We start from the raw sequence: 27,504 nt of genomic DNA on the forward strand, positions 1-27,504 counted from the left end.
CAAAGTCCGTTCAGAAAACAAGCATTTTAAAAGTTGTGCTTGTCTTCTTGCTGAATTCAAAACTTTTTTCAAAATCTGCATCATTATATAGTCATTTCGGCATCCCTTTGTCTGTTTATTGCAATTAAATCACAGCAAAATCAGTTAATTTTGGGTTCGTAATGCTGTATTAAACCAGTTGATGTGTGGCTTGCTAGATACAGTGAATACGGTTTGATGAAATTCACAGACGTAATGTATCTGGGAATTCCACAGCATGTACAAGGAAGCAAGAGTGGTTATTTCTGCCATGTTTGATGAAATGTTGGTATCTTCATAGAGGTAAGCCCCCCGTCCTCTCCGGCACGTCTAGCGCGAGTGACGAGAAAAAACACAAATGATCACCGCGGCGGAATTCGTGCAAGTAACGGAAGGCTAAAACTCGCTTCGCATTTGATGCGTACGCAGCTTGAGTGCTAATATCCAGTTTAGTACAGGAGCCAATCCATAAAAATAAATCCGATCACAGTTTCAACCCGAGGTTCAGAACCTCGGCACAGCACAGCTCCAGTAACTGCAAAGTCACATCAGTTATCAGCAAAATCAAAGGCATTGATCCAGACGTGGACATACAGTGAAATTATCAAGTGTTCTTTGGACAAGTGTGTCAGCTGGCAAGGGTACACTGGGAATCCTCAATGTCAGCATATGTCCAATGATAGCACAGTCCATGTGGTGCTATTAAGGCACCATGCAGTCCCGGTCCACGCAGCATTCAATGTAACACACTGGGCCTTATTGACGTTTATCCCATGGCAGCCATTTGGAAATTGTCACTCTTGGGGTGAGAAACTCAAACATCATTCAAAGATTCCTCACAAAAAATCTACCAAGTCTACCCAGGTAGCTTTGTAACAAGATCAAGGCTTTGGACACTGCCTCCATGAGTGGCCATCCGGAATATATACAGTATATATATATATATATATATATATATATATATATATATATATATAATACCTTGGTGGTTTAAAGGTGCAATCTGTAAGATCTGGCCCACCCGCTCCAAACAAATAGGTGGCAGCATTTCTCCTCTACTACTTGGTCGATGCAGTCTAAGTTTAAAGTCCTCTGTTATTGAAAAATAAATAGCAATTTTTTGTTTACTGTGCCACTAACTAGGAGCTGTACGGTCTGTGTGCACTTTGGTAGTTTGTTTGATTAAATCCAGAGTGGCAAAAATTCTGCAGATTTGCAGAGTTGTAGCAACTGTAATTGGGGGGACTGATTCCAGTGGACTGCCCAAACCATGCTCCCCGCCAGATCAGCAAACATTCTGTTTCCCCCGTTACACAAGTTAGACCCAGCGCTCATCTGGCCTGATGTGACTCCCGGCGCTGGGGTTTGTGCTGATTGAATACGAGGTAACTGTAGCTGGTTAGCATGCTCATTTCAGCAAATATCTCTGCAACACAATACGTAGACGTCTTTGCACACAACGTCACCTCTTCACGTTCTGTTGATTCCTTTTTTGAGTGTTTTCTTTTCTTTTTTTCCCTACACATTGCACATTTAAACAGTAGGCAATACATGCCAATCTGCCGGAGTTTCTCACCCTGAGTGTGGAAAAACGTCAAATACCCCCCCCCCCGCCTCCTGTGGAATTGTAGGAGCTGCAGTCATGTAAGGAAGCTCTATCTCCTCGCAGTCTTTCGCTGGATTTAGTTTTCACTTCCTGCATTCAGCATGGTGTGTTGGCCAGTGTCAGTCCTGCCTACACCATCTCTTGTGAGGTGTGACGTTGGGCTGTAAAACTTAAATAAGGAGGGAACAGCGTGTGTTTCTTTCAGTGTGTGTGTGTGAATTGTGTGGGCCTGCATGCATGTATGCACGTGTTTTATTTGTCTCTGCGTCATTTTCAACGTCCGTACCTTCTTACGTGTATGTGTGTGTGTCACTGTCTAGGGTAGGTGGGGTAGTGTGTCATTGATTGTGTGTGTATGTGCGACTGGGACTGTGCATGTGCGTTTGCCAGGGGCAGCGTGGCGTGATGGTCCGGTGGCAGGCGGGTGGACAGCAGGTCGTCCTCTGCAGCATCACCTACAGACAGAGGATAAACACGGCTTTTAACCAGGACAGCTGATTTAAAAGTATATTTAAGTGGAAGAGGCAAAACCCAAAATACATGAGGTTTTCTTTTTCTGATTTTTTCTGATTTTGGTGTGTACTCTACTCTCTACTCTCGCCATGTTGGTGCCAGCAGGTTTGTTTGGAGCCATGACATAAAGTTCAATAGCAATGGACTGAGAAATGTGTTGTCATGCTTTTGAACTATACATAATATGTAAGAAGCCTACATAAGAAAAGGAATAGATAAAAAAATAATTGTCTGAAGGGTCTGTGTAAGGGCCTACCGCTGCCATCCATGCCGGTCTGGTTTCCGGTGATGTGGTGCCAGTAGACGGATCGGGGCAGGATGGCGGTGGGGGTGCATGGGTAGGAGCCAGGCTCTGAACCCATAGACATCAACTGGGAGTCATAAACATAGGACACAACTTCAGGAGTTTAAAAAAAGCACTGCAGATTAGTCTAATTAGTTCATTATGATTCACCAAAGTCACACAATAGCAAACCAAGGCAGAGGTAGCAACAGCCACGCAAAATGACTGTTTCTGTCAATGGAGTCCAGTGGCTTTAAAGACAGCATAGATGGATATAATGGCTTGAGTTTCCCAACGGGTCGGGCTGTCTGACGGCAAGGTAAAGCGGTGAAAATATTCAAAATATAGAATATTTTTTTAGGTACTCCGGTAATGTAATTGCATTACATTGGTCCCGTCTGTTTCTCCAAACTGCTGGCATGCCGGCCGTCATATTTTGTAGGTAATACACGGACCATTGATAAGTGTCTCGTACAACCCAACTTCTTTGGTAGAGAGCTGCCACAACTTTATGGCTATAACCTGCAGCAGTGACAGGATGCAAATGTAACATTGGGGACATGACCCGCCCAGGTCAGATCAACAATTAGTTCAACACATTTACTCACTATTTCAATTATAGAACTTTTGCTGTATCTTTTTTTTTGTAAAAAGAAAAACACAAATATCAAACATCAATATAGAACAGAAGACTATTACCACAAAACATACTATTAAAAAACTGTTTGGTTATTATATATATTGATTTAGTTATGAATGGCTGGCGATGGCCGGCCTGTATTGGAGTAGATTGTGCTTGATTTGCTCAGTAAGCATAATCTGTAATTGTAAATTTCTCGGTACATATGTTTTATTACTATTTTTTTTTTTTGTGTTTGTGAAGGATATAGGTGTTTATGCTGGGACGACATTCCAAGAAAATCTTTGTTTAATTTCACCATTTGTGTATGTGTAAAAAAACTGTAATCCTTATAATCATAGCTGGATTAGCCTGTTTGGGGCCTTGGGCGAAACGTTGAAACCCTGTTGAACATATTACTACCTGATGAAGCTGACATGGTGATCATGTTCACTTACCTATACACATCCAGCAGACACAGAGTAACATTAGCATTCATTTAGCGCCGTATTTCTAACCACCTGATAGATGTAAGACCACTGTTCCCTTTCTTTTAGCTCTGTTTTGGGCCCCACCACACTCTAGCCAGGCTCTCACCCTGCTGTTCTTCTCCATCTCCAGCAAGACCTTCTTGTGCTGCTCTGCAATAGCCAGCGTAGAGGAATGGACCCTCTGGTAGATCTGCTCTCCCTCTCTGGTCTGGAAGGTGTAGAGGCCTTCGCCGCTGTCACACATCCTACACATAACAGCAAGATTAGTGTGAAGCCAGTGTGCAATACAGCACAGCACAGAATGGCCAATACAGTATAATGGAGGATTGTCTGGAAAACCTTAATAAGCTCCTACTCCCTCTACACTCAATAGAAATGAATCAGTGTGAGATTTCAGGAAGTGATTCAGTGTCCCCTGACACAAATGTAATGGAAACACGGAAGCATTGTCAGTTTTAAAGCCGAACCTCCATTTTTATGAAAAAATGCAAATGGCACCGAGTTCCCTTGATTGTAGTTAATTTGGGTCAGATCAAAGAAAGACATGATACATTGTTTGCTTTTAGTCGGCGTTCACACTGACTTATTACAAACTAATAAACTAGGGATAAGAATAAGGATAAGGATGTTTATTGTCATCGTAAAAACATACAACGAAATTAAGTTGGCTCATCAGTCAGTACAGCAGCAACAAGGTAAAAAATGTATAAAAAACATGCACCGATCCAACTTTTTCAGTCCCAATGACGATACCTGGGCTTTGGGAATCGGTCGATACTGAGTACCGATCCCATACCAATAGAATATAACAAATAAATACATATATATAAATGCAATAAATTGTCAGTTATTAAAATAATGGTATCCAATACCAGATTGGCCTAATGCCACTGATGCCAGATCCAGCTATTTTTAGTCAGTATCAGAACGATATTCGATATCTTTAAAACAAACAGAACCTCAATCATAAGTTGACCAATCTCGGAACCCATCGGCTATCGGTCTGAAGACGATTAAGCCTTCAGGGGCGAAGGTCGGATATATGGGCCAAGGCTTCCACACATTAGGTCCGGTAGAATGATGCATGCCCTATTGTCGGTCGATCAATCTCATTTCCCCGTGTGGGCGATGATGCTGGATCACCAAAACTGTCCAATGAATGAGCATCCTGTCACTCCGTATGATTGCATTATTATAACTCTTGGTTTGTTTGCAAAAAAGTCAGTCAACTTATCATTTCCGGACCACATGACCTGAACTACTGGTGTGAAAGTGAGCCAAGATTCATATTCCTGTGCCACGTTAAATGACCGACAAGAACAAGTGCACCGCTGCACATCCTCAGTGTACTTTCACAGATGACTTAACACTTCGTACTTAATACTATTAGTACATTAATAGTAAATTAACTCGTTTCAAACAGTCTGTTTCCAATAAGTTTGATGAAAGGAAGTGGCAGTGGACGAGCTGTAAATGAATACACTACAAAGGAGACACGGTCTTTGGGGGCGACGCAGTACAACACACCCACAGACAGAGGGCTCTCTCGCTACACACACACTGACACCTTTATCTGCATCCAGACCCAATCATAGCTCGTCAGGTTTTGTCAAAGAGTGGGAGATAAGGTCTGACCCAGCATTGATTCATCGTCTAATCTATTCAATCAATCTCTTCATGGACTTAGAGAGAAAGAGAGAGAGGGAGGTATCCTTGGACTGACCGTAAGCTCACTGACAAAGTGCACAGGCACACACTTTGGTTTCCAGTTCTAATAAACAGTTGGACGTTTCATATTAAAAGGGTCATTTCTGTATTTTTCCTATTTTACTATGTGTTGGTGTCTTAGTGACTAATGGAGACATTTAGTCCGTTTTTTTAAACTGGTCCAGTGTTGAAGGAGAACACTGCAGATGGCTGCCGCTAAAAACTGGCTACAATGTAATCATATCGCACCGCCAAAGTGCTTTATTTTTTGTTTGTGAACGTGTCATGTGCCTTGTTGCCGGAAGACAATAGTGGAAACGAGAGTGAGAGTTGGAGGGAGGAGTCTCAAGTCTCTTATTTGATTTTTCCTCGCTCGAACCGTAAGTTGTTCTGCACCGTCATCTCGAAGGCCGTCCCAAAGCTCTTTTTTGGGCTCTGAGGAGCAAGATCGAGGAGCGTGGTGGGATCTGTGAGGCGCCATGAGCGAGGATACACGAGAGCAGCCTTCACGGAAGTCTTTTAACGGCCGACACGCCCCGCCATATCAGTTATTGAGTGGATGCTGCATCTGATTGGTCAGATCTTAAATCACTCCCAAATGTATTTTGTTTTCTGATTCACCATATGTTAACTGTAGATCTGAACAACAAAAGGACCACAAACAACTGTCTTCATTTATTAGAAATATTTGTGTTTTTATGATCTGTTATTTCATATAACGGGATCATTTCATTCCATCACGTGAGGCTGATAATTCCTGAGCGTTGCCGGGTTTGATGTGAGTTAAATAATTTAAAATTTCCCCGAAAAATCAACTCTCCATGCATCGCTGGTGGTAGGGACTAAAATGCAAGAAAAATACGCAAGTGAGGGAAACGTGGATGCAAATGAGAGACTTGGGATGTACCCGATGTGACGCAAAATTTCAGAACAGGACTTCTGCGATACCAAACAGACCGGATGAAACGAAAGGTGAAGAAAAAGGTTTCGTTTCTCTGTAGGGTTCTTTCCATAATGTTGTCAGACCTTTTTAATAACAAGCTGAGCCTGTCAGTGGCAAAAATGAGCACTTTTGACGGTTTAGCGTTCTCCCTCAATACTGGACCAATTTCAAAAATGAATTTTAGTCACAACAACATGGGAAAATAGGTTGAAAAATACCAAAGGTGCCCTTTAAAAAGGGTGAACAAAATGTACCTAACACTTCACTATGTATGTGTGTGGCAACCCACGATGTGTGTGACCTGCATGTATGTGGGGACAGTCAGCGATCAAACATCCCCCAGCCATCCCATTCCCCGGTCTCACCTCCCGGCTTCGAAGGTGAAGCGGGTGGCGTCGCGTCCGTAGCGCCGCAGGGAGCAGAGCGGCCAGGTGACCAGCTTGGTGCGGGGGTTGTGAATGTCCCACAGGTAGATGTTCTCGTGGGTGATCTGCATCATGCACTCCCCGTAGATGTCCAGGTTGGGACAGGGCAGGAGGAACACGTTGAAGCGCTCTGCGGGGACCGAGGAACGACATGAACAAAGTCAGGGGTCATAGTTTGAGTTGCTTTTAAGATCTGAGCTGGAGGTCCCTAAGCTAAACCACAGACCTGCGGTGGTGGCAGTAGAAGCTTAACCACCCCCTTGAGATGGAAATTTTGACTCTGCTTGTTTGATTTTGTGTGTGTGTGTGTGTGAACTACCTGTGTGTTCACACTGCACTCCGGCAGCCAGGAGGTCCGGCTCTCCCATACTGATGTCGTTGAGCCGTGTCCCCAGACACTCGATTGACAGCGTCTTAAACCAGTCCTCTGCCTCCAGCTCTGTAAAGACAGACAGAGAGATATCACATCTACTAGAACCAAGAGTCTTGTTAAAAAAGTAGTCAAATGGTGAAATGACGACCTCTTCTACGGGCAGATGTTTTGAGACTACTGAGACATTTGTATCTCTCTCAACTATTTAATGGTGAACAACACCCAGATGGACTAACTGTGCTCAGCTTCCCGCGGTACTCCTTGAAATATTCCACATATGATGTGCTTTTTACGTGTCTGTTTACGTACATGTTACACAAACGAGACACACCATGATAATTAGTGAGCTTTAGAGCCGTTGATTGGTGTTTCTTTGTTTTACTTTGGACTGAGCCACGCTAGCCGTTTCCCCCTGCTCCCAGTCTTTATGCTAAGCTAGGCTAAACACGTCCTGACCCCATCTCTGTTCTTCACCCACAGGCATGAAACTGATATCAATCTTCTCATCTCACTCACAAACAAAGCAGCGTATTTCACACAATCTTGCGCTATCCCTTACATTTTTACTAAGGGTCTGGTGCGATAACTGCATCAACAGAAAGTATGCATGCTCAAACTTGGGTGGAAAGTGGTTTTGATCGAAAACCGAGTCTAAAAGACAGAGTGGACAGGGATGTGTATTTTGCAGTTTGGTGTAGTGTGTTGAGGGGAGGGTTTAGGGTCGAGTCCTGACAATACAGAGCTGTCAATCTGTGTGTGTGCGTGTGTGTGTGCGCGCGTGTCCGTACGTTACCTGATTCACAGGTGAAGGTGCGTGCGGTGTCGTCTGTAAACACAATGGCCACCGCCTGTCGCTTGGTATCTCGAGGCAACCGCGTGATATTCTTGACGTTGCTAATCTCTGTCACCTAAGCAACAGGTTGAAGGTAAAATTGTTAACAAAGTTGATCTTAGTGTGAGGAGTTATTTTTCAGCAGCAGGTATTCCAGAAGTCAATGTCTGATTGACATTCTTCATTGACGATGTTAGTTCACTTGAAAAAAATCTCCAATTGGGAAATTTGTGGAAATAAAACGAGGTGAGAAGATTTTAATCGCATTCAGTCTGAAGACACTCTTTCTCATACACTGTTTGTAGCAATACCTACAAAAAGTAGTGCACTATAATTCTTATATATCCCACGTAATCAATTTGTATGTAAGCTAGGACAAGGGAAGTAGTATAAAAACTGACAAATTCCACATTGGGAGGAAGTCGGAGAGGTACAAGTTGGTCTAAAATAACACAAGACTTTCATCCAGGAGACTGCTGTTCATGTCCCGTGTGGAACCAAAAATCAGCGTTGACTTATTTGTCATTATCATTTGAACCCAAACCACGACCTTTTCCTAAACCTAACCAAATAGTTTTGTTCCTTAAACACTGCGGGGGCTTGCACAGGTGCACTGATCGCTCGTGCTGCTAAACATTCTTTGGAAAACGCAGAAAAAATAACGAAGAAGATATAAGATTTTTGCAACCGGTGAACAGAAGTTACCATATTTGGAATGTGGAAGAGTGACGTAGACATGGCGTATACGGCTCTGGTAATTGACAGTGACCTGTCAATCACAGAAAGCCTGCTCTACAGCATACTCCGCGTTTTATGGTCTATTTGACTCTAAATGGACCACCATTTACTAAATGAACATCATGCTGTATTGAAGAAGACTTGACACTAGAGATTGAGACCATAAACTCATGTTTAACTAATTAACAGAGAGGTAGGGTCATTTTCCCATAGACGTCTTTACGATAGGACTTCTTTTGACAGTCAGAGGAGTCGCCCCCTGATGGTCAGGAGACAGAATGAAAGTTTTAAGGCACTTCTGCATCGGCTTCACTCGGCAGAACTAGAGGTTGCCGCCTGGTTTCACCATTTACGGTCCTTCTCTCCCCCCAAAATACCTGTTTCCTTCTGTTTAAATGAATGTAAAGAAAAATGTATTCTTTCCGATTTAACTTCAATGACAACTCGTAGCTGGCAAAACGTGCCATTCTGCTTTGTCGCTCGCAGTGAGAACACAGCGTTAGCCAGTTAATTGGTTGGTATGGAATAAAACTACTGTCTTGCACAAAAGTGAAACCCTCTGTGAAACCTCTCGTACGGCTTTATAATTGTGTTTACAGTGAAAATAAATGGAAAAAAGGATAAAAAAATAGAGCAAAGTCCCTCTGCAGCTTCACTTTAGGCCCCCTGGCGTGTTGAAGGACATTAAGTGGAGTATGAAAGCAGGAGGTCAAGTGAAGGAGAAGTGGTGATGATGATGGTGAAGAACGAAAGACGAGTGATTTCTGAGAGAGACGGAGTGAAGAAAAGAGAAGAAGAAGAAGAAGGATTGTGGATTCTCGCTGAGCTCAGAAGGTGTTTTAAGTGAAGGCTGATTACTTTCATCCCTGTCGATGTGTGTCTGTCAAGTCTTTAGTTTTCTCCTGCAGAACAGAGTATACCTGTCACACACACACACACACACACACACACACACACACACACACACACACACACACACACACACACACACACACACACACACACACACACACACACACACACACACACACACACACACACACACACACCTTAGGAAAGGCTCTGATGTAGGCAGACTTCTCATCAGGGTATTTCTCCAGACGACGAGGTCCTTTGCTCGATGACTTCTTGAACACCAGCCAGCAACGCCGATAGATCTGTGATATAAATGCACAGTTTTTGGTAAAAGTAATTTAATATTCAATACTACTTTTGTTTTTGTCAGAAACAATATGAGGATCAAAATCCAAACCTTGTGTGACAGAACAAAAACAAGTTAACAAGCCTCGACTAACTAGTAACAGAATAAAAGGCCTACACTATTACTACTGTACGTACAGGACAGTATGTAATGTATACTAACATATGTGGACTTGCTGACATGATGCAATGTGTGTTTGCCAGTTAACCAATAGTTGATTTATTGTTGATTCTGTTACTAAGTTGAGAATGACTGCGTCACACATAGAAAAGGTCGTGAATAATAAAAACATTTAAAAAAAATCCATCTCAGAAAAAATTGTATTGGAAAGTCAACACCTAAACAGTTACAAGAGTCTGTTGCCAGCGACCGGCCGCATGTTAGGGCATGTGACTAGCAGAGAAACTTTGTCTAGTAAAGAGAAAGTGACTTTCTGAAAGGAAACACTGCATGCCCTCTTGCTACGTTGCACTCTGGACTGAAATGTCTTAGAAAACACTACAAAACAACAAACTGAGCTCAGAGGTGCAGAAATGAAATGCAACCTCTTTTTTCTTTTAATCAGCACTATGCAGTAAGCCAATTTCATTGGTTTAAGTCGAGGTACAAATACAGAGGTAACTCTGTAAGGCAGGACTTCACATGACGCTGAACTAACAGTCTTAAAGATGTATGCATATGAAATAGGCGTGACAAGATAAACAGTCTAAATGCATTTCGTAGCAAGGAAGCTTAGCGGTATCTTTAGTCAATAAGATGTGACACCTCCTGATAAATAATTACGTTTATTGACTTATTTCGAAATGCCCATGTATCCATCCAAGTCTCCTGCCGACGCAGCACTTCAAGGTTACCACTAATGCCATGTCTGGGGAAACATCATTTTCCTGTGCTATAATGTGAGCAAAACCCCTCTGGAATAAGAGGAACTCCAAGCTGTTTCTCATCAGTTTCATCTTTGAAGATGTGAGAAGGGAGCAATTAGCACTTTCTGTCGTCTTTCCCTCCCTGCCACCCCCTCCCCCTCGCTCCTCTCTTTAACTTCACTAAGCGCTGCTCGCAGTTTGTCTGCAGAGACCCGATTACTTCAAACACAGGATGGGCGAAGTGATATGGGGAAGGAGAGATGAAGGGGAGGAGGGAGATGGATGATATGGAGGATGGGCAAAAAAAGAGATGGTGGGCATGAAAGCAGACGTACGGACAGCAGGCAAGTGAGAAAAAATTCAGGCGATCTATTTTCTAAGTCTGATTTAAATGATTTTCTCTTCTGTGATTATGAATTTAGAACAAGTTCATTTTTTTTCATCTGTGAAACAGGTAGGGGACAAAGTTTTGGCAGGTGAACATTTTTTTGGTCTGTGAGCTCAACGCAGTACAAACAGGTGCAAATAGAAAAAACACAAGAAAATTACAAAAACATTTAATGAATTTGACAACACACGCACAGCATTTAGAAAAAAAAACCCGCAGCCAATAGAGAAAACACAGAACAGAAACATGCTGAAAATAGCCCGGACGACAGCGTAAACGGTTTCCTAAGGACGCGGGGCACGCTTGCTGTTGCCGTGTCTATGGCAGATTTGATGCACTTAAGCCCAGATATGGAACATAGTCATTGTTTTGAAAGTCACAGGAACATCCCAGGTCTCGATTGTTCCGAGCCAAGTCAGTCAGGTGAAGACAGATTTGTTCCAAGTCCAATCTATTAATATTGTTCTTTAAGTCAACCAATGCAACAGTCGGCTATAGTTTGACTTCTGTTGGACTATTGTCATTGAAGACAACATTTAGGCTACCAAATGTTAGAAGCAAAGTCTATTACCACATTGTGGGCCAGATTGACTGAGGAAATGGCGTTAAGCAAATGTGCGCTGCAGTTTTCATTGAGTCTACAAACAATCTGTGTCTATTTAGCTTCAGATTTATTAGGACAGAAGCTCCAAAAATCTTGACCAAATATTCACTTCATCCATGGTTCAAAATAAATTCAATTGTATTAAACTTTTAAGCATAATGGGAGGTAATGGGGAATGAAAAGGACACAGTACATGCAACACTTAAACGTCTTAACAAAATAAAGAATTGCAGTTGCAGCCTTTAGTCTTCATTGAAGAGGCTGAGAGTTTCTTTCGCAAAACTGACAACAAACAAACAAAGTGCGTGTCCTCTCACACTGTTCATGTTTCATGTTATTGTAAGGATGGAGAAATTAGAGTAGCTACAGCATGCGCAATTTGCAGTTTCGGGAGTGGTGAGAGAGAGAGGGGGGGGGGGGGGGGGGCATTATAGCAGCTGTGGTAAATTGACTTACAATTAAAAAGCCCATTCAATTTCGTCAAAGGAAATACAGAGAGGCTGTGGGGAGGGAGGAGGAGACAGAGAACGGAACAGACAACAGCAAGAGATAATGAAGCAATAATGAAGGAAAGAGGAACGAATACAAGACTGGAGAGGACGGCAGGGGGGAGGTTTGTGACAGAGAGGGACCGGGACCAAGAAGACAGGGTAAAAAAACAGTGGAAATGAACATCAGCTGTTTCCTCTCTGTAATACAAAGGTGCTTAACATTGCAGGATTAAAATAATAAAATACTCTACATAAAAATGTAACTGTTCGAGTCAGACATTACAAATGTCTACGTGGATAACAAAGGCAAAATATATAGCGGTTTTATAGAGGTAATAGAAATGGATCATGTGCGTATGGAAAGCGGTTTACTTGAATTCACAACCGCAAGATATGAAAACTTCATCAGGAAGTGAAGTGTGACACCACTGGTCTTTTGTTGATTTTGATTTGTTAAAACACAAATATGCTGTGAAATATGTCACCTTGCTCTGAACCCTGGATTTCAAGAGAATTTATTGGTGTTGTGCAGAGATGGGGACTTGGACTTAAGTCGGACTTAAGTGGCACACACAGTGACTTGTGTCTTGACTTGGACTTGCCCCTCAAAGACTTGAGACTTGACTTGGACTCTAGCTCAAAGACTTGAGACTTGAGTTGGACTCTAGCTCAAAGACTTGAGACTTGAGTTGGACTCTTGTTTAAAAACTTGAGACTTGACTTGGACTTGCCCCTCAAAGTCTTGGACTTGGAAAAATGACTTGTGAGCAACTTCTAGTGTTGTGTCTCATTTTGTTTTGTTTTTCTTGCCATAACCTGAACCCAACAAGTGTTTACTCAGAACCCTAAAAAGACTGTCAGGACTAAAAAGCAAAAGTTAGTATGTGAATTCTAACGAACACCAGATCTAATAGGCATTAACATGGCTGTTACCCTGTCGGCGTTGCAGGTCACATAAAGCGTACTTGACCCTAGAGACATTTTCATACAGTACACAACTATTACAAAAGAAACAGCTATAAAGTGATGAATACAATTTTATGAGATTCACAAACACACCAAATGACTGTATTAAAAAAATGTGATGCATTTGGTCCAAAACCACCAATGTGGAAAGTCTAGAGTGAATTATTTTCATGCCATTCATGCGAGCTGGCAGGATGTCAGCGGGATTGACCAGGTGTGTCTCTAACACACATCTAAAACAATAGATATATGAGCAACTTCATCAAGTGAGATTTTGAACATGAACGCTGAATCATACAATAAAAGTAATAAATAGTCCCGATAAAAAACTGTTCATAGTAAGGTCTGTAGATTGTGGACATGGATGGGGAGACAACCAAACTCAGGTGCAGACTAAAGCAAAACAACTCATTGTGCAAACAGCGGTAGGCACAGTGTGTTCTGGATTGAGTGGAACATACAATTACAGAGACGGAGAAAGAGAGAGTGAACAAGGGAGGTCGGATAATTTACCTCTGACCGGCTGCTGTTTTCCCAGGAGAGCAATATGTCATCTCCCCCCCCCCCCCTCCCCTTGCCACCCAAGTAACCATCCACCTCCACATGCTGCCACGGCAACCAAACCATCCCGCTGCCACAGCATCAAAATCCTGCTGAGCGTGCATTTTCTTCATCAGCCCATCTGACATAGACAAAGGGAAGTGGTGTGTTTGTGTGTGTGCTTAAAGGTGCAATGTGTGAGATCTGGATCGCAATTTACAACATTCAAGAAATGAACAAACATTATCAACTGCATGTGAAGAGGTTACAGCTTTGAAGTTATGCCAAAGACGTCAATGTATGAACCTTTTAACAATTTGTATACAATGATGACGTAAGTAAGTGTAAGCTTGTCAAGCTATGCAAGAGCATTAATCACTAAAGATTCCAAATATGACCTAAACTAATTGACTTTTCAGATCTGTGTGCTATTAGTGAGTGAGTAGAAAACATTAACAAGTGGCCCAGTATTTAGTGGCAAGATATATACATGTGTTTGGTGGAGAAACTGAGTGTGCAACATGACACCAGCGATAAATTACAAGCATACAAGTCACTAGATGCTTCCAACTAAGTTATCTGTGGTCATGTACAGAAGGTCAAATACAGTGACATGGAGTTTTGAGTTTATTGAGTTTTAAAATGGGCGCTACAACACAAGCATTTTTTATCAGTACAGTGGAAGTCAACACATTTATTTGCTTGCAGCCATGGACGTCAACAGTGTTTTGGTCTAACGAGTGACCATGTTAACGAGTGACTTTCAGCCGAATGCGGCCGTCCTTTAAAAATAAAAATAAAAACGCGACTGGCCAGTAGGATGTCTCGCATGGCCAGACCTATCTCCACAGCAATGTGTCAGAGCTGAAGAAAGGTCAGGCTCCAAATATTACCATTCTGGCATCTGGGGAAAATAAGCTTGTTTGTATTTCTTTAAACCAATCACAATCATCTTTGGCGGCGCTGAGCACAGAGTGCAGTGACGGAGCTCTTGCAAAATAGATAGCTCAGATTGTGGAAGGGGAGCAGACCCGGTCGCAGACATCTGATATCCATGCGCTGGCCCAATGTAAACATACTAGGCGGCGCTGGCACTTGAGTTTATTGATCAGGCCGACAACACAATTATAAGCACATCCTCCCGATATATATAAGCCTGCGAAGCATATGCACGTCGAGAGAAGGCTGCATTCCATTTCCTGGGCAGCAGCCCTGGTAGGCTGAATTTTCACTGATCTGGAAAGAACATGTGAAATCACTGACAGTTAATATATTTAGTAGGTCAGTGGAAATGCACCCCACATGGCTGCAGGGAGAGACACTGCTGACTAAGTCGCTAAAAGGGTATAAATATCCTGACATAGCCAATTACGGATGTCACGATACCAAGATTTTAGTAGGCGATACCAATACCAGCTAAAATTCCACGATTCTCGATACCACAGTAAAAAAAACATCTCCTTCAAACAACTGTTTTTCTTCAAGTATCTGGCCAAAAACAAAATTTCCAAGATTACATGTGAAACACATCATGATAGCATTACAATCTACCTTACCAATACAAATATTTACTGAATCGAGCTTGAACACATCAAAACGTCACTCAAAGCGATGTCCGTTGACGGTAGGTCCATTATTTAGCCGTGCGGGACTGTGCTGCCCACCGGCTGCGAACAGCTAACGTAACCAGCTCTCATCCAGCCGATTCCAACACTGATTTGTTGTTCACAATGTAGCATCATCGGGGAAACATTTGGGTGCGTCTCCTGGACACGTCAATTGTGAATTTACTGCGTCCATTCAGATTTGAATGCATCAACGTTCGGTTGTGCACTGCACAAAAGTCATACCGTTCAAAATGACAGAATTTCGGCATTGACTCGGTACCAAAGTATCGGTTCTTGTGACATCCCTACAGCCAGTTTAATGCGTCATACATATCACAAAACTGCTTCACTGCTCACTTCTACTGTAACACCTCCAGTGGCAGCCTTCAATGCTGACCACCGTCAACTGCCGAATGTCGATTCTAGGCCCACTACACTAACTTTTGTTTTGGTGCCTTCCTGTAGTGCATCTCGCTGCACACAAAAGCACCTCCCTCCTCATCAGCGACTGTGCCCGCCAATCACACAGGAGATTGGGGTTCAATTCCCAGACAGGGCGGCGAGCTGCCCAAACAAGTGTGACCTATTCCTATCTGATTGGACACATCTTTTCCTTAGCAGGACAATCAGCTTCGGACAAGACGGATCGATGTGCTGTCGCAGTGCCTCTGGGAATGCTTCGTCCCGCTCCACCCGATGTCCCCACGGACGTCATTAAAGATTGATCTGATCTTATCTTACCTGCTTCAGTAAGCTTCGGGCCACCGCCTCTGCAGCATGGTCCTAGCGCCTGCAGAGTAACGGCAGCATATGACTCCTTTCGGCAACACTGGCTCTGTAATAGTCTGGCTGCTATATTTGGCAATGACTTTGGCCTGCTCCTCTCACAGAAAGCAAGGTCAGTGCTAACAGCCACCAAGATGATGATTCGGAGTAATCACCTGGGTGCTTCGCTTATCACTGTGGAGGTGGAAAACGCAGTCCGAGTCATTTCAATAGCTCCCATAACCATTCCATCATATGTGGTGGGCCCAAAATGTGCTGCACATCACTGAGCGACTGCTAATGCATTGTTGGTATTGTTGACTGGGGGCGACTGTGGCTCAGTGCTAGAACGGGTCGTCCTTCAATCAGAGGATCTTTCTACATGAATCTAGCCATGCAGAGATTTTTACACCGTTTTATCTGACATTCCTGCCCTCCACATGGGCATACATTTGGGAAAGGACGGTACACAGGTAGAGACGTATCCCATAGGAGGAGTACAGTAGCTGTGTGAGAGAAATGAGGGATATCTCATACAACTAACATCAGACAACTGATGATATATTTCAATTCCAAGTGTAAGGTGACGGCTAAGAGGTCATCAGGTGTTTTTCTTTGCTGTTCTGTAATCAGGCCAAACATTTATCAACTTTAACATAAGTAACATGTAGAATAACATTTATTCAACTAACGCCATTCCCACGCTTTTCCACGAGTTAGAGATCACATATACTCAAATGTGCCTGTCCCATTAAAAATGTCCCTACCAACATTAACAAACCCATGCCCTTTGCTCTCAACATTAATAAATTACTTTGAAAGCTCCATTTTTTTCATGCCCTGGTTTGAAGCTATATAGTCTTATAAAGTTAGTATTTTGAACGTTTTTTCTCATATTGCAGAAGCCATTGAGAGTGAATCTTGTGTTCTGGATGTTATTATCGATGTCGGTGATGTGTCTGTGTTTTTGTTCCGGTGCTCTGAACACATCTCTCTGAAGCTCTTTGTAGGTGGTATGAAGGTCCCCTGGACCCGCCGTTAGACAATGACCTTTTTGTAGTTCATGAAATGTACCCATGTTCAGGAATATGAAGGATAGTCCTACAGACGTTCCTGTAATCTTACATCGCAATAATATCTTCAGCAAATTGTTGCAAATTGTCACTGCTGCCAGCTAATCTGACCATCTTAAAGCCGGTGGGGGTGCCTGTGATGGTTCACCAGCCCGGTCAAGTAGCCTTCTAGCTACTGCTGTGTTGCCACGTTGGTTCTAAAAACGTTGTTGCTAGCCAGAAAAGAAGGAGAAAAACATCTGCACTGACAAACCAGGCCAAAATGTTGGAAACCCACCCAAGCTAATTTTTACCGACATAATCCTTCCTAAAGCTTCACAACTGGGCGGAAAATCGGCCAATCTGGCAACATTTCTCGGACGTAAAATGTTCCAGTTATTTTCAGCGTGCGGTGTCAACCAATCAGTGACCACCAGGAAATTTAAACATATTAGACACATATAGCACAAGGTGCGGCCATAATAGACCAACACACCGCAGCTTGAAAAATAAAAATGTTTGTGTGCATATATGTATCTGAATGCAGACGTATATATGCAGAGGGCCTAAAGCACAGATATGTTGACAACCCAGTGTGCACGCATTCACATATTTCATAACACATGTATCATTTTCCTATCATTTCTGACTGGCGGTTAGTGCGTGTGTGTCAGTGGGGTCATAACTTCATCTCATCTCATGAGTCCATCTTTTTCTCCACACAAACTTCCATTCGCTGAGCTGACAGTTTTATGGTGCGTAAACTGTCAACATAACAAATGAAAAATCGGGCTGCCCCCCGGATGCCTGGAAATTGTCAGAAATAGAAGAACAGTGCACATGAGCACTCTGCATGAGGGCATTGTAACGATTTAACGTGGCAGGTTCCGTGCTCATTTCTCCTTACACTTTATTTGAACAGTTGACGTCAAAGTGGTTCCTGAGACTCAAACTTCAGTGCTGAGTACTTTCATCAGAGTGAAGGTTTGGTGATTCAGCAAAACTCACTGGGAAAAATGACCAGCAACACATTGAAACTACATTCATCCAAACAATATATGTATTCATCATATACAAAACTAACAGTACACCTGTACTCCATCCAGCAACATCCTTAATTAAGATAAATCTCTACAATACAATATAATATTTGTTTCATTCCTTGCATGAATCCTCAGGTTCTGTGCTTGGTGATTGGAGACATATTACACTAGTCAGGAACAATAATGAGCGTCGGGTGTAACAATATTTTTATTATCATTCCTTTTCACACATGCACTGCAACCCTGAACTTCTCTGGACATTATTGGGAAGGAACGCACATTTCCGATTCAGTTGTACTGGACATTAAACAGATTTTAGCCTGCCTGCTTCCTAGTGCAAAGTCTGCGTAATGTCCAATTGAGTTTGTGTGTGAATAGAGCAGATCGTTCTCCGGAGAATTCAAAACGGGCAGGTGGGCGCGTTGATGGCGTTTCTGTAATGCCACTGGCGCAAAACAAGAAAATACAAACATCCGAGGGTAAAGAAGAAGGGTCATTTGCACGGAGACGCCATCGACTTCATTTAAAATTGCAGCGCTCTCACCTGTCACTAATCAACAACTGGCCCAACAAAATCCAAAGCATTGCACACCTTCCAACTTCATTAGAGGACATTCATTAGATCAGACTAGGTGGGTTGGACATACCTAACAATTAATTAACATTTAATCAAATTTGCTGTTGCCTCCAACAGTAAATAAACAGTAGCGTTAGCGAATTAATGTAAAATAGGTTACCCCACCTCCCCATCATGCACTTCAGCCTTACTGGTTTTTATATGAAATAATCTGCAGACCTGATACGTGATGGACTGATGAGTTGGCACTGTGGCTAACATTAGCCCAGCTGCTGGAAACAACTGCTCAGCTGCATGTCCTGGGGACAACTTGATCTGTCCATCTTTGACATCCCTAATTGTGGCCTTTGTTTACCTCAATTGCAAAGAATATAATGCCATTGTCTTCTAAATTTCCCATCAGACCTGTTGTAACACAGGTAATTCCAGACCACAGGGATGTTATTTATCTGACCTTTATTAGCAACCAGTTAGTATTTGTTTGTGCCCACCTATTATTTGAGATATGGCAATTATTGGAACACCAGCTTTTATTAAAGAATTTGCAGTAATCTTTTATTATAATCTTTGGATATGTCTTTAAAAAAAAACTCAAAACATTGAACTTGGAAGATAATACTGTATTGTTGCAGTGCACCATAATGAAGTCTGTAGCTTTATCTGTCAAGACTGAGCGACCTGAATTTGTCTCTTAAAAAACAGAGAAAGGGAGCAGATGAGGAGAAGCAGGAGGAGGATATTATGTGGGGAAGCAGGGAGGTCAAAGTGCCTGCAGCCAGAGCAGTGCTGAGAGGAGAGGTGAAGCTGAATGTCAGATCAGGGGAGTTCAGACTCGATAGTGCAGGCTAACCTATTAGTCTCAGAGGGCTGCTTACATAATGATGCCTTCAAGGCGTATAAAACACATTTACAGGTTCCTTGGACTGAGCAGAGAAAACTAGATGTGGCAGGCTGAACTGTAAAAAGATCATCAAGTACTTCACTTTTATCCTGTTTTTTTTTCCACAATACATATTCTTGCAGCCCAGGGCTAAGAGTTGGCACTGGGATAACTTATCACACTACAAAATCAGTGACACAAATTACAGTGTTTGCTTAAACCCTGCTTTACACTGGCAATTTTAGATTTTCAGGGGATAATCCCACAGAGCCAACTTTGCTTTGGAATTTGCCAGGATTGTGCCAGTGTGGAAGCTCACTTAACCCCAGGCTAATAGCTCACTTAGCCTCAGTCTAACAGCTCACTTATCCTTAGTCTAAAACAGGGGTCGGGAACCTATGGCTCGCGAGCCAGGTGTGGCTCTTTTGATGATTGCATCTGGCTCGCAGATTTCGGCTTTTCAGATAAAACATAAAATATTATCACTTGTTTTAATCCATCCATCGATTTTCCACTGCTCATGTCCTGTTCAGGGCTGCAGTTGGCTGCAGGAGCAATTGTCCATTATTTTTATTGGATGATAATAGCTGACGTTGGCCGTTGCTGGGTAAACAGGTAAACGCCCCCTTTTGACTCAGTGTTCTCGGTTGTTAGCTCAAAGCTAACCCTTCGACGAAGAAGATGGCGAAAAGAAAAAAGGATGAGGAGTATCGTACATTTCAGGACGAATGGACTGAAGAATTTGCCTTTGTGGAGAGAGCAGGTTCTGCGGTGTGCTTAATTTGCAATGACAAAATTGCATCGATGAAACGGTCGAATGTAAAGCGGCAGAAGTCGCAGAAGTCGCATTAATTGTGAGTATTACAACAACATTATTTAAAACAATAAATTCAGAGGCTTATTATACTCACATTTAGTTGAATTCAGTCTTAAAATATATTATATGGCTCTCACTGAAATAAATTTCCAAATATTTTGCTTTCATGGCTCTCTGAGTCAAAAAGGTTCCCGACCCCTGGTCTAAAAGCTCACTTATCCTCAGTCTAAAAGCTCACTTAGCCTCAGTCTAACAGCTAACTTAGCCTCAGGCTAACAGCTCACTTAGCCCAAGGCTGATAGCTCACTTAGCCTCAGTCTAAAAGCTCACTTAGCCTCAGTCTAACAGCTCACTTAGCCTCAGGCTAATAGCTCACTTAGCCTCAGTCTAACAGCTCAGTTAGCCTTAGGCTAACAGCTCATCTAGCCACAGGCTACCAGTTCACTTAGCCCCAGGCTACCAGCTCCCTTAGCCCCAGGCTATCAGCTCACTTAGCCTCAGGTGAACAGCTCACTTAGGCCATGTCCATACTACTCCGTTTCCATTTGAAAACGGAGTTTTAAAACTAAAACAATCTCTGTGATAGGTGTGTGACGAATCAGGGAAGGACACGTCATGACTGCTAAGAACCAATCAAGTAGCGAACGTGGGTGTGGGCGTCATCGTTTCCAAACGTATCAGTTTTCGACCGTCCACACGAATACGCAACCCCGGCGTTTTCAAACTTATCCGTCTTCGGGAGCGTTTTCAAACTCCTCCGTTTTCGGTGCTCGAAAACACCGGCGTAGTGTAGACGCGCAGCGTAAACGTAGCAAAACATATGCGTTTCCAAACGAAAACAGAGTAGTATGGATGTGGCCTTAACCTCAGGCTAACAGCTCACTTAGCCTGGGACTAAGAGCAGTTTGAAAAGACCTACTGATGAAAAAACGTATAGTCTATTTTAGCTAAGTGTTTGGATTTGATAATCAATGCTAAGCCTACTATTATAGTTATGCTAATCGCTAATTTGATATTAAAAATGTAATGTGTAATGTGAAAGGTGAGAGTGAATATTTGGTTTACCTTCATCAAGTCGACACAAACACAACTCCAAATGAATGGTTTTGCTGAACAAAATCACAATAACAAAAGTGCTTATTCAATTTGACCTTCAAAAATGACCCATCTGAAATTGTGGACACAATAAAACTGCCACATGCGTCTCTGCGGCCCTTAAATCAAACCCACTTCGTCTGTGCATTTGCAGACAGCTAAAGGGATCTTAATGAAAATACTCTCTCCAGTGTGAATGGTCGTGAAACTTATGCACACGACATATCTTACAGATGAAGATAAACAGCGTCTGAAGTGTTATATCCTGCATGTGTCCATGTGTCGTCTCTAAGTTTACTCGGGCCTCAGGCAATGTCACATTTAATTCCAACTGTGAGACTCTTCCAGGACTCCAGGGTGTTGCCTCCTCTATTAATCCAAGTGAATAATTTACCGTATGTTTCTTTGAACATAACGTACATCTGCCGAGGAGCAAGATCGAAAAGGTATTAAAGATAAATGTATGCTGTCTCCATATTTGAATACACACCCCGTCTAAGATATCTTCAGGGCACACATAAGCATATGGACAGATGGTGAAAATACAACTAACATATGCTTTTAGACTCGGTGCCTATCAACCATCTGAGTGCAGTGCATTGACTGCATGCGTCATCAGTGGGAGGTTGGTGAAGGAGAGTGTGGGGGTTTAGAAACCCCTGTCCCACGCCTAGAGGCTGATCAATATCAATCTCATCAATACGGAAGTTCACTACGCTCAGAGGACTGTGGTAATACTTATGCAGGACATGAAAAACAGGCCGTTGCGTGGAAGCATCAGGGCTCCGTGGGTACATCGGTGCACGCGAGGTTAGCGGTAAGTCAGCGTGCGCTTGGATTTTTGCATGTCTGGGGCTTTTTTCCTTTGGCTTTGTCGTTTTCCCGCTGAGGTAAATTAAGCATGACTTCGGTAGTGAATCTACCCAGCCTTCAGGAGGACCTCAGCTGTGCGCGTCCTCTCTGCCCTAAGGATGCAGAGACTAACTCGGGTAACTCCCTCGTTACCTCTCTTTGTGCTCATGCCCCCGTCTCAACCCCTGTCTCTCGCCTGAGTTTCCTACAACACCGTGTTGACTCACTGACTGAAAACTGATCGCCCTACAGGGTATCAAGACAAGTCTGAGGCTTATTAAGACTTTGTTAATGCTACGCTTATCTTTGAATATATCACAAATTTAAAAAAGAAAGCGAGCAAAAGCAGACTGCTTTTCCACCTTAGAGCTGCACTTACATTACATTACAGTCATTTAGCAGACACTTTTATCCAAAGCAACTTACAATTCAGAGTCTATCACATTTCTACACCGTAGGCACAGCTACGGGAGCAATTTTGGGGTTAAGTGTCTTGCTCAAGGACACATCGACATGCGACTAGCGGAGTCGGAGCCGGGGTTCGAACCGCCAACCCTCTGATTGAAAGACGGCCCTGCTATCCACTTAGCCACAATCGCCCACTTATGCTAATATTAACAAAAGATACATTGACTACATAAAATGTGAAAGGTGTCGCTAGTAGCGTATGTTTCCATTCAATCAACAAGTGAATTTCAAGCAAACTTTTGTAATGTCGCTAAAAAAAGAAATGTGAATTAGGTTAATTTCCATCAACTTGTTTAGAGCCCATAAACTCGGCTACAGCGTAGTTTGGCATCGTTATATAGGGCAGTAATCCGCCAGAAAAGATAGGTGAAGAAGTAGAGGTTGCGAACCAGAAACCGCATTTGTTTCAAGTTGGCAAATAGTAAATGTACTTGTAGCGCCTTTCTAGTCTTCCACTCACAGCGCTTTAACACTACATGTCATTCACCCATTCACACCCATTAATAAACTGATGGCAGGGGCTACCCTACAAGGTGCCACCTGCCCATCAGGACTTACTAACCTTTGACACCCACACTCCACAGCCTGCACAGGAGCAATTTGGGCCCAAGGACACATTGACATCTGATGGAAGAGCCGGGGATTGAACTGCCGATGTTCTGATTGGAAGAACCTGCTCTACCTCTGAGCCACGGCCGCCATAGGTTAATTGTTCTTTTATGTCTGCTAGTATTGGCCATGTTTCTCGCTGTCCAGAGACAAAGAATATAAAAATATATCATTGGATTTATTAAATTATTAAATAATTATTCAAACTAATACAGGAATTGAAATCCCAGTACATAATGTATATTCTTGTATATAAACATAGAATTAAATTGAATAGCTATATGAGTCAGTATCAGCCAAATATATTGGTATCTAACATTAGCCGTTTTTCCGACTTGACTGTAAGTAATGACAGTCTATATCAAAGTACTTGAACATTGCAATAACCACAACATGTAAAAGGGAAACAGAAACCTTCTTTTAAATTAAATTACTGTAAAACCAGTAAAGAGCTTTTCATATGCAAAGCATGCCAGCTGCATTCCACCGATGCCAAACTGTCCCTGCGTCACACCACACATCACAACGTATGGACTGACTGCTGACAAAACTGGCACAGCGGGAAACTGGATTAAGAGAGCAAATGAAAAAAAAAGAGCGAGGGATAGAAAGATGACAGAGAGAGAATGCTAAGGAAGGATATAGATAATGAGGCAGAAAAGGAAGAATGAGATGTGAGGAATCAGCGCTCTGGGCAGAAAAACCGCAGAGGGAGAAAAAGAAGACACAGAGCAATTAAATGACGGGCAGAGTGAGAAAGAGGGAAAATAAGACGGACAAAAAAAAATAAAAAATGCGCAAAGATTCCCAAAGAGAAAAACTGTAAAAGTCAAATTTGCTTCGGTCCCGTTAATTCCACTACAAGCTCAACTGTACAGTAAATAAAATTAGTCTGAATGGTTTTTAAATAAAAAAAGACGCTGGCTGGGCCAATCAACACCATTTTCCTGCTCATATGTTGCCCGTATTTGCAGCACATTTCAGAACTCCTGAAACTCATCCAAAAGTGACAAGTGCTAATTGAGAAGCCAGATAAAAATGGGCAAATTAACAAAAGCAGTACAGATTAATGATGGATGACAGTAAACAATCAATGTCGGTATCAGAGCCAGACGGTTTCTAGCGCCGATCCAAAGCCCGGTGCCGGTAGAGGACACGCAGTACGAGGAGACGCAGGGGGACAGAGCTGGAGTGTAGTGTCCCAGAGCTGGATAACCCAGTAGGACTTCATGAAGGATCGGGTCTACGTTCGGCAAGGTCGCCTCAAACAAAGGAGGTGACATTTCTCCTTTTGTTTCCTCCGATTCAGACTCTAAAAGATGAGGGTTAGAAAGTTAAGGAGTTCAGAATAAGTCGAATTAGAAACAACAGTTTCCCCCCCGGGAAAGTTGTGTTAACTGAATCGAAGCTTTAATCATTTAAAGGGACGGCAGTTCAATCCCCCGGCTCCTCTTAACCGCATGTCAAAGTGTCCTTGAGCGAAACACTGAACCCCAAAGTTGCTCCTCGGGCGCTTCACAGCAGCCCACTGCGCCTAATGCTCATTAGTGGTGTTTTTTTTTGTCATAATTAAAAGTATTGGACAAATTAAAACATTGACCTCAAGATGGCCAAAGTTGGTACAATTTATCCTCAGAGGAACATGAATGTCTGCACAGAACATCATGTATCCAATCCAATCCTGTAAAAGTCGGCGAGTCGTTTCACACAAAAGCCACTAACTTAAAACCTCATGGTTGTCACTGCAAGATGTCCTTAGGACACATTATGCCTCATTTGTCGGCAAAATGTAGGTGTGAAACAAAGGATCATTCCATTGTGGCTATACGGGGGTGCTGAATGTCAGATTTGACATAGAATTGCTTGGTTGCTTTCAGCTCTCTCTCTCTCTCTCTCTCTCTGTTCACAACCACGAAAAGGCAAAAAAACGTGGTGGACACACTGACCAACCACTATTGTTATCCTTTACAAGGATGCTAACTTTGCTGACAGGGTTAAAGATCTCAAGACAATTTCCAAGGACATGTTGAGTTTTGGTATTCACTGTGGTGGTACACACACACACACACACACACACACACACACACACACACACACACACACACACACACTTTACAGTGATAAGGTTTTGTCTCTGCTGGTAAAAGGAAGGATAAAAACGCACACAGTTATATTTGTGCACAAAGCATTTAAAGAACAAACAGAAAAGTCGGTCAAGAACTAAAAAGCAAGCGCGTTATTTCCCCTCCGGCCACACTTTTGTCTATACAGAAGCCAGTAACTGAGCTGCTTAACTTGAGGACAAGAAACTTTTATTTTGGTGTTACCCTAAGCACCGCGCCGATGCTGTAATTGGAACGTCATCAGTCCCCCTCCTAGAGCTGAACGGCGCCGTGTGCGAGCAGCGATAGCAGAGGAGTGGGGTTATTTGAAATGAGCTGCTGAACAGAACCTGGCTCGAATTGATTTGTGTTTGTTTCCCTAATATGCAGAATTCATGCAGAGTTGAATTCCACTGCCTACGCCGTCTGAACGTGACGTCACACTTGCTCAAATTAGCATTCCCCGTGCAGCTCAAGCCACATGCAGAAATGGACACGGAACAGAGAGGAGACAGGTTCATCGTGGAGGTCATACAAGATGGTACATCTTCGAGCAACATGCTTAGTGTTAAGAAAAAAGTCCTTAAACAAGTGACACTGGATTTGTAACAGGTGCAACCGGAGTAATGCTGGATTGCTGTGTTCGTTGGTTTTTGGATGACACTTTCATTATGCAAAAACTAATTGACCTTAATATATTTGCTGAGTTCCATATGTGTGAAATGGCTCTTTTCGCATCAGGCTTTAATGAATTAAGTATTTCAATTTACTACAAGGAACTTTTCAACGGTTACTCATCTGCTGCTGCAGCCGTATTGCTGGGTATTGCTGAGTTAATGGCGTTACGGGAGAACCAGAACTACAAGGAGCAGACTGTCAGACCCGGCAAAAGTAAAATGACAAGTTTTTCTTCAGGGAGCTGCAGGTCCACAACACTTTTTTCCACAGGAGCAGACAAAATGAACAAAATGAAAGTTCCTTGCAGTAACTTTAACTTGAAAATTAAGTTCTCAACATTTTGAAAAAGTAATTGATGTACTATATTATCGGCAATGTGTTGTACAGGATAATTCATGATATACTTACCGTGCAAGTCTGCACTGTATAAATCTACCAATATAAAAGGGACTGAATGGACTTCAATAGAGTTTAACGCAATATATAAATCACAATAACTCATAAACTGTGCATCATCATAAAGTCACGTCATCACAATGAGATTATGTACAGTTGGTCGAAAGACAATAATGACTTTGTACTGTGCAAAATCTCAAACGCCTTCGTCGCGCTGTAGGAGTAGAAACAAATCAAAGGAGTCTTTGAAAATACCTTTTTCAGGAATAGCATTTTGTGGTGGGTGTGATTAAACACGAATGGAGAGACAACACAGACACGGACTCACCCCCAGCTTGCGGCTGCGCATGCGCACGTAGCCCTGCTTGACGATGTCGTTGAAGTTGGAGGCCATCTTCGGGTGGGTGGTAACCTGCCGGCCGTCGCCGTGGAGACCATCCAGATGCTTCTTCCCTCCCTCAAACAGTCCCTCGCTTTCCCCTCCTAGCTCTCAGCTCCTCTGTCCTGTGCTCTGTCCGTTCACTTTCAATCCCGTCCGTCTCCTTCAGGACTTTGTGTGCTTCCTCCCTCTAGCACTTCCTGTTTCTATCGGTCCTCAAACTCCGTCGCTCTTCTTGCAGCTCTTCACATCTTCCCCGCCCTCCCCGTTTCCTTTCCTCCCGTTTCCTTTTCGTTCCCCTCTGTTGGACTTGTTTCTCTCCTTCTTTCGCCTCTTGCTGTCCGTGCGTTTTTTCCTTTCCTCCGTCCTTCTTTCATTCACTCCTCACCAGATGGGTCTTTCCATCATCTCCATTATTGGCATCTCTAAGAAATGTACAGAGAGAGGGAGAGGCACAAATGTTTATATATGTATATATTATTCAGAGAGTGAGCGTGAGGAGCACAACATTACCGTCCATTATTCATGCGGGTGGCATGCACCATTATTGAGGGCAAGAGGGCGGGATGGCTGCCGGTGA

At 42.8% G+C, this 27,504-nt stretch overlaps 1 protein-coding gene across 1 annotated transcript; it reads right to left on the reverse strand.

Annotated features, from left to right (window-relative positions):
• Nucleotides 1-1,933: 1,933 nt before the first annotated feature.
• On the reverse strand, nucleotides 1,934-26,939 carry dok4 (docking protein 4). Its single transcript, XM_076078003.1, has 8 exons — nucleotides 26,874-26,939; nucleotides 9,598-9,705; nucleotides 7,772-7,886; nucleotides 6,925-7,044; nucleotides 6,546-6,735; nucleotides 3,637-3,775; nucleotides 2,394-2,508; nucleotides 1,934-2,079 (listed from the first exon to the last, which is right to left on the reverse strand). The coding sequence occupies exons 1-8, from the start codon at nucleotides 26,937-26,939 to the stop codon at nucleotides 1,934-1,936; spliced, it is 999 nt and encodes a 332-aa protein (XP_075934118.1).
• Nucleotides 26,940-27,504: the final 565 nt, after the last annotated feature.

The sequence above is a fragment of the Anarhichas minor genome, unplaced genomic scaffold, assembly GCF_050575085.1.
Source record: "Anarhichas minor isolate MPS153535 unplaced genomic scaffold, ASM5057508v1 ptg000062l, whole genome shotgun sequence".
Lineage (NCBI taxonomy): Eukaryota > Metazoa > Chordata > Actinopteri > Perciformes > Anarhichadidae > Anarhichas > Anarhichas minor.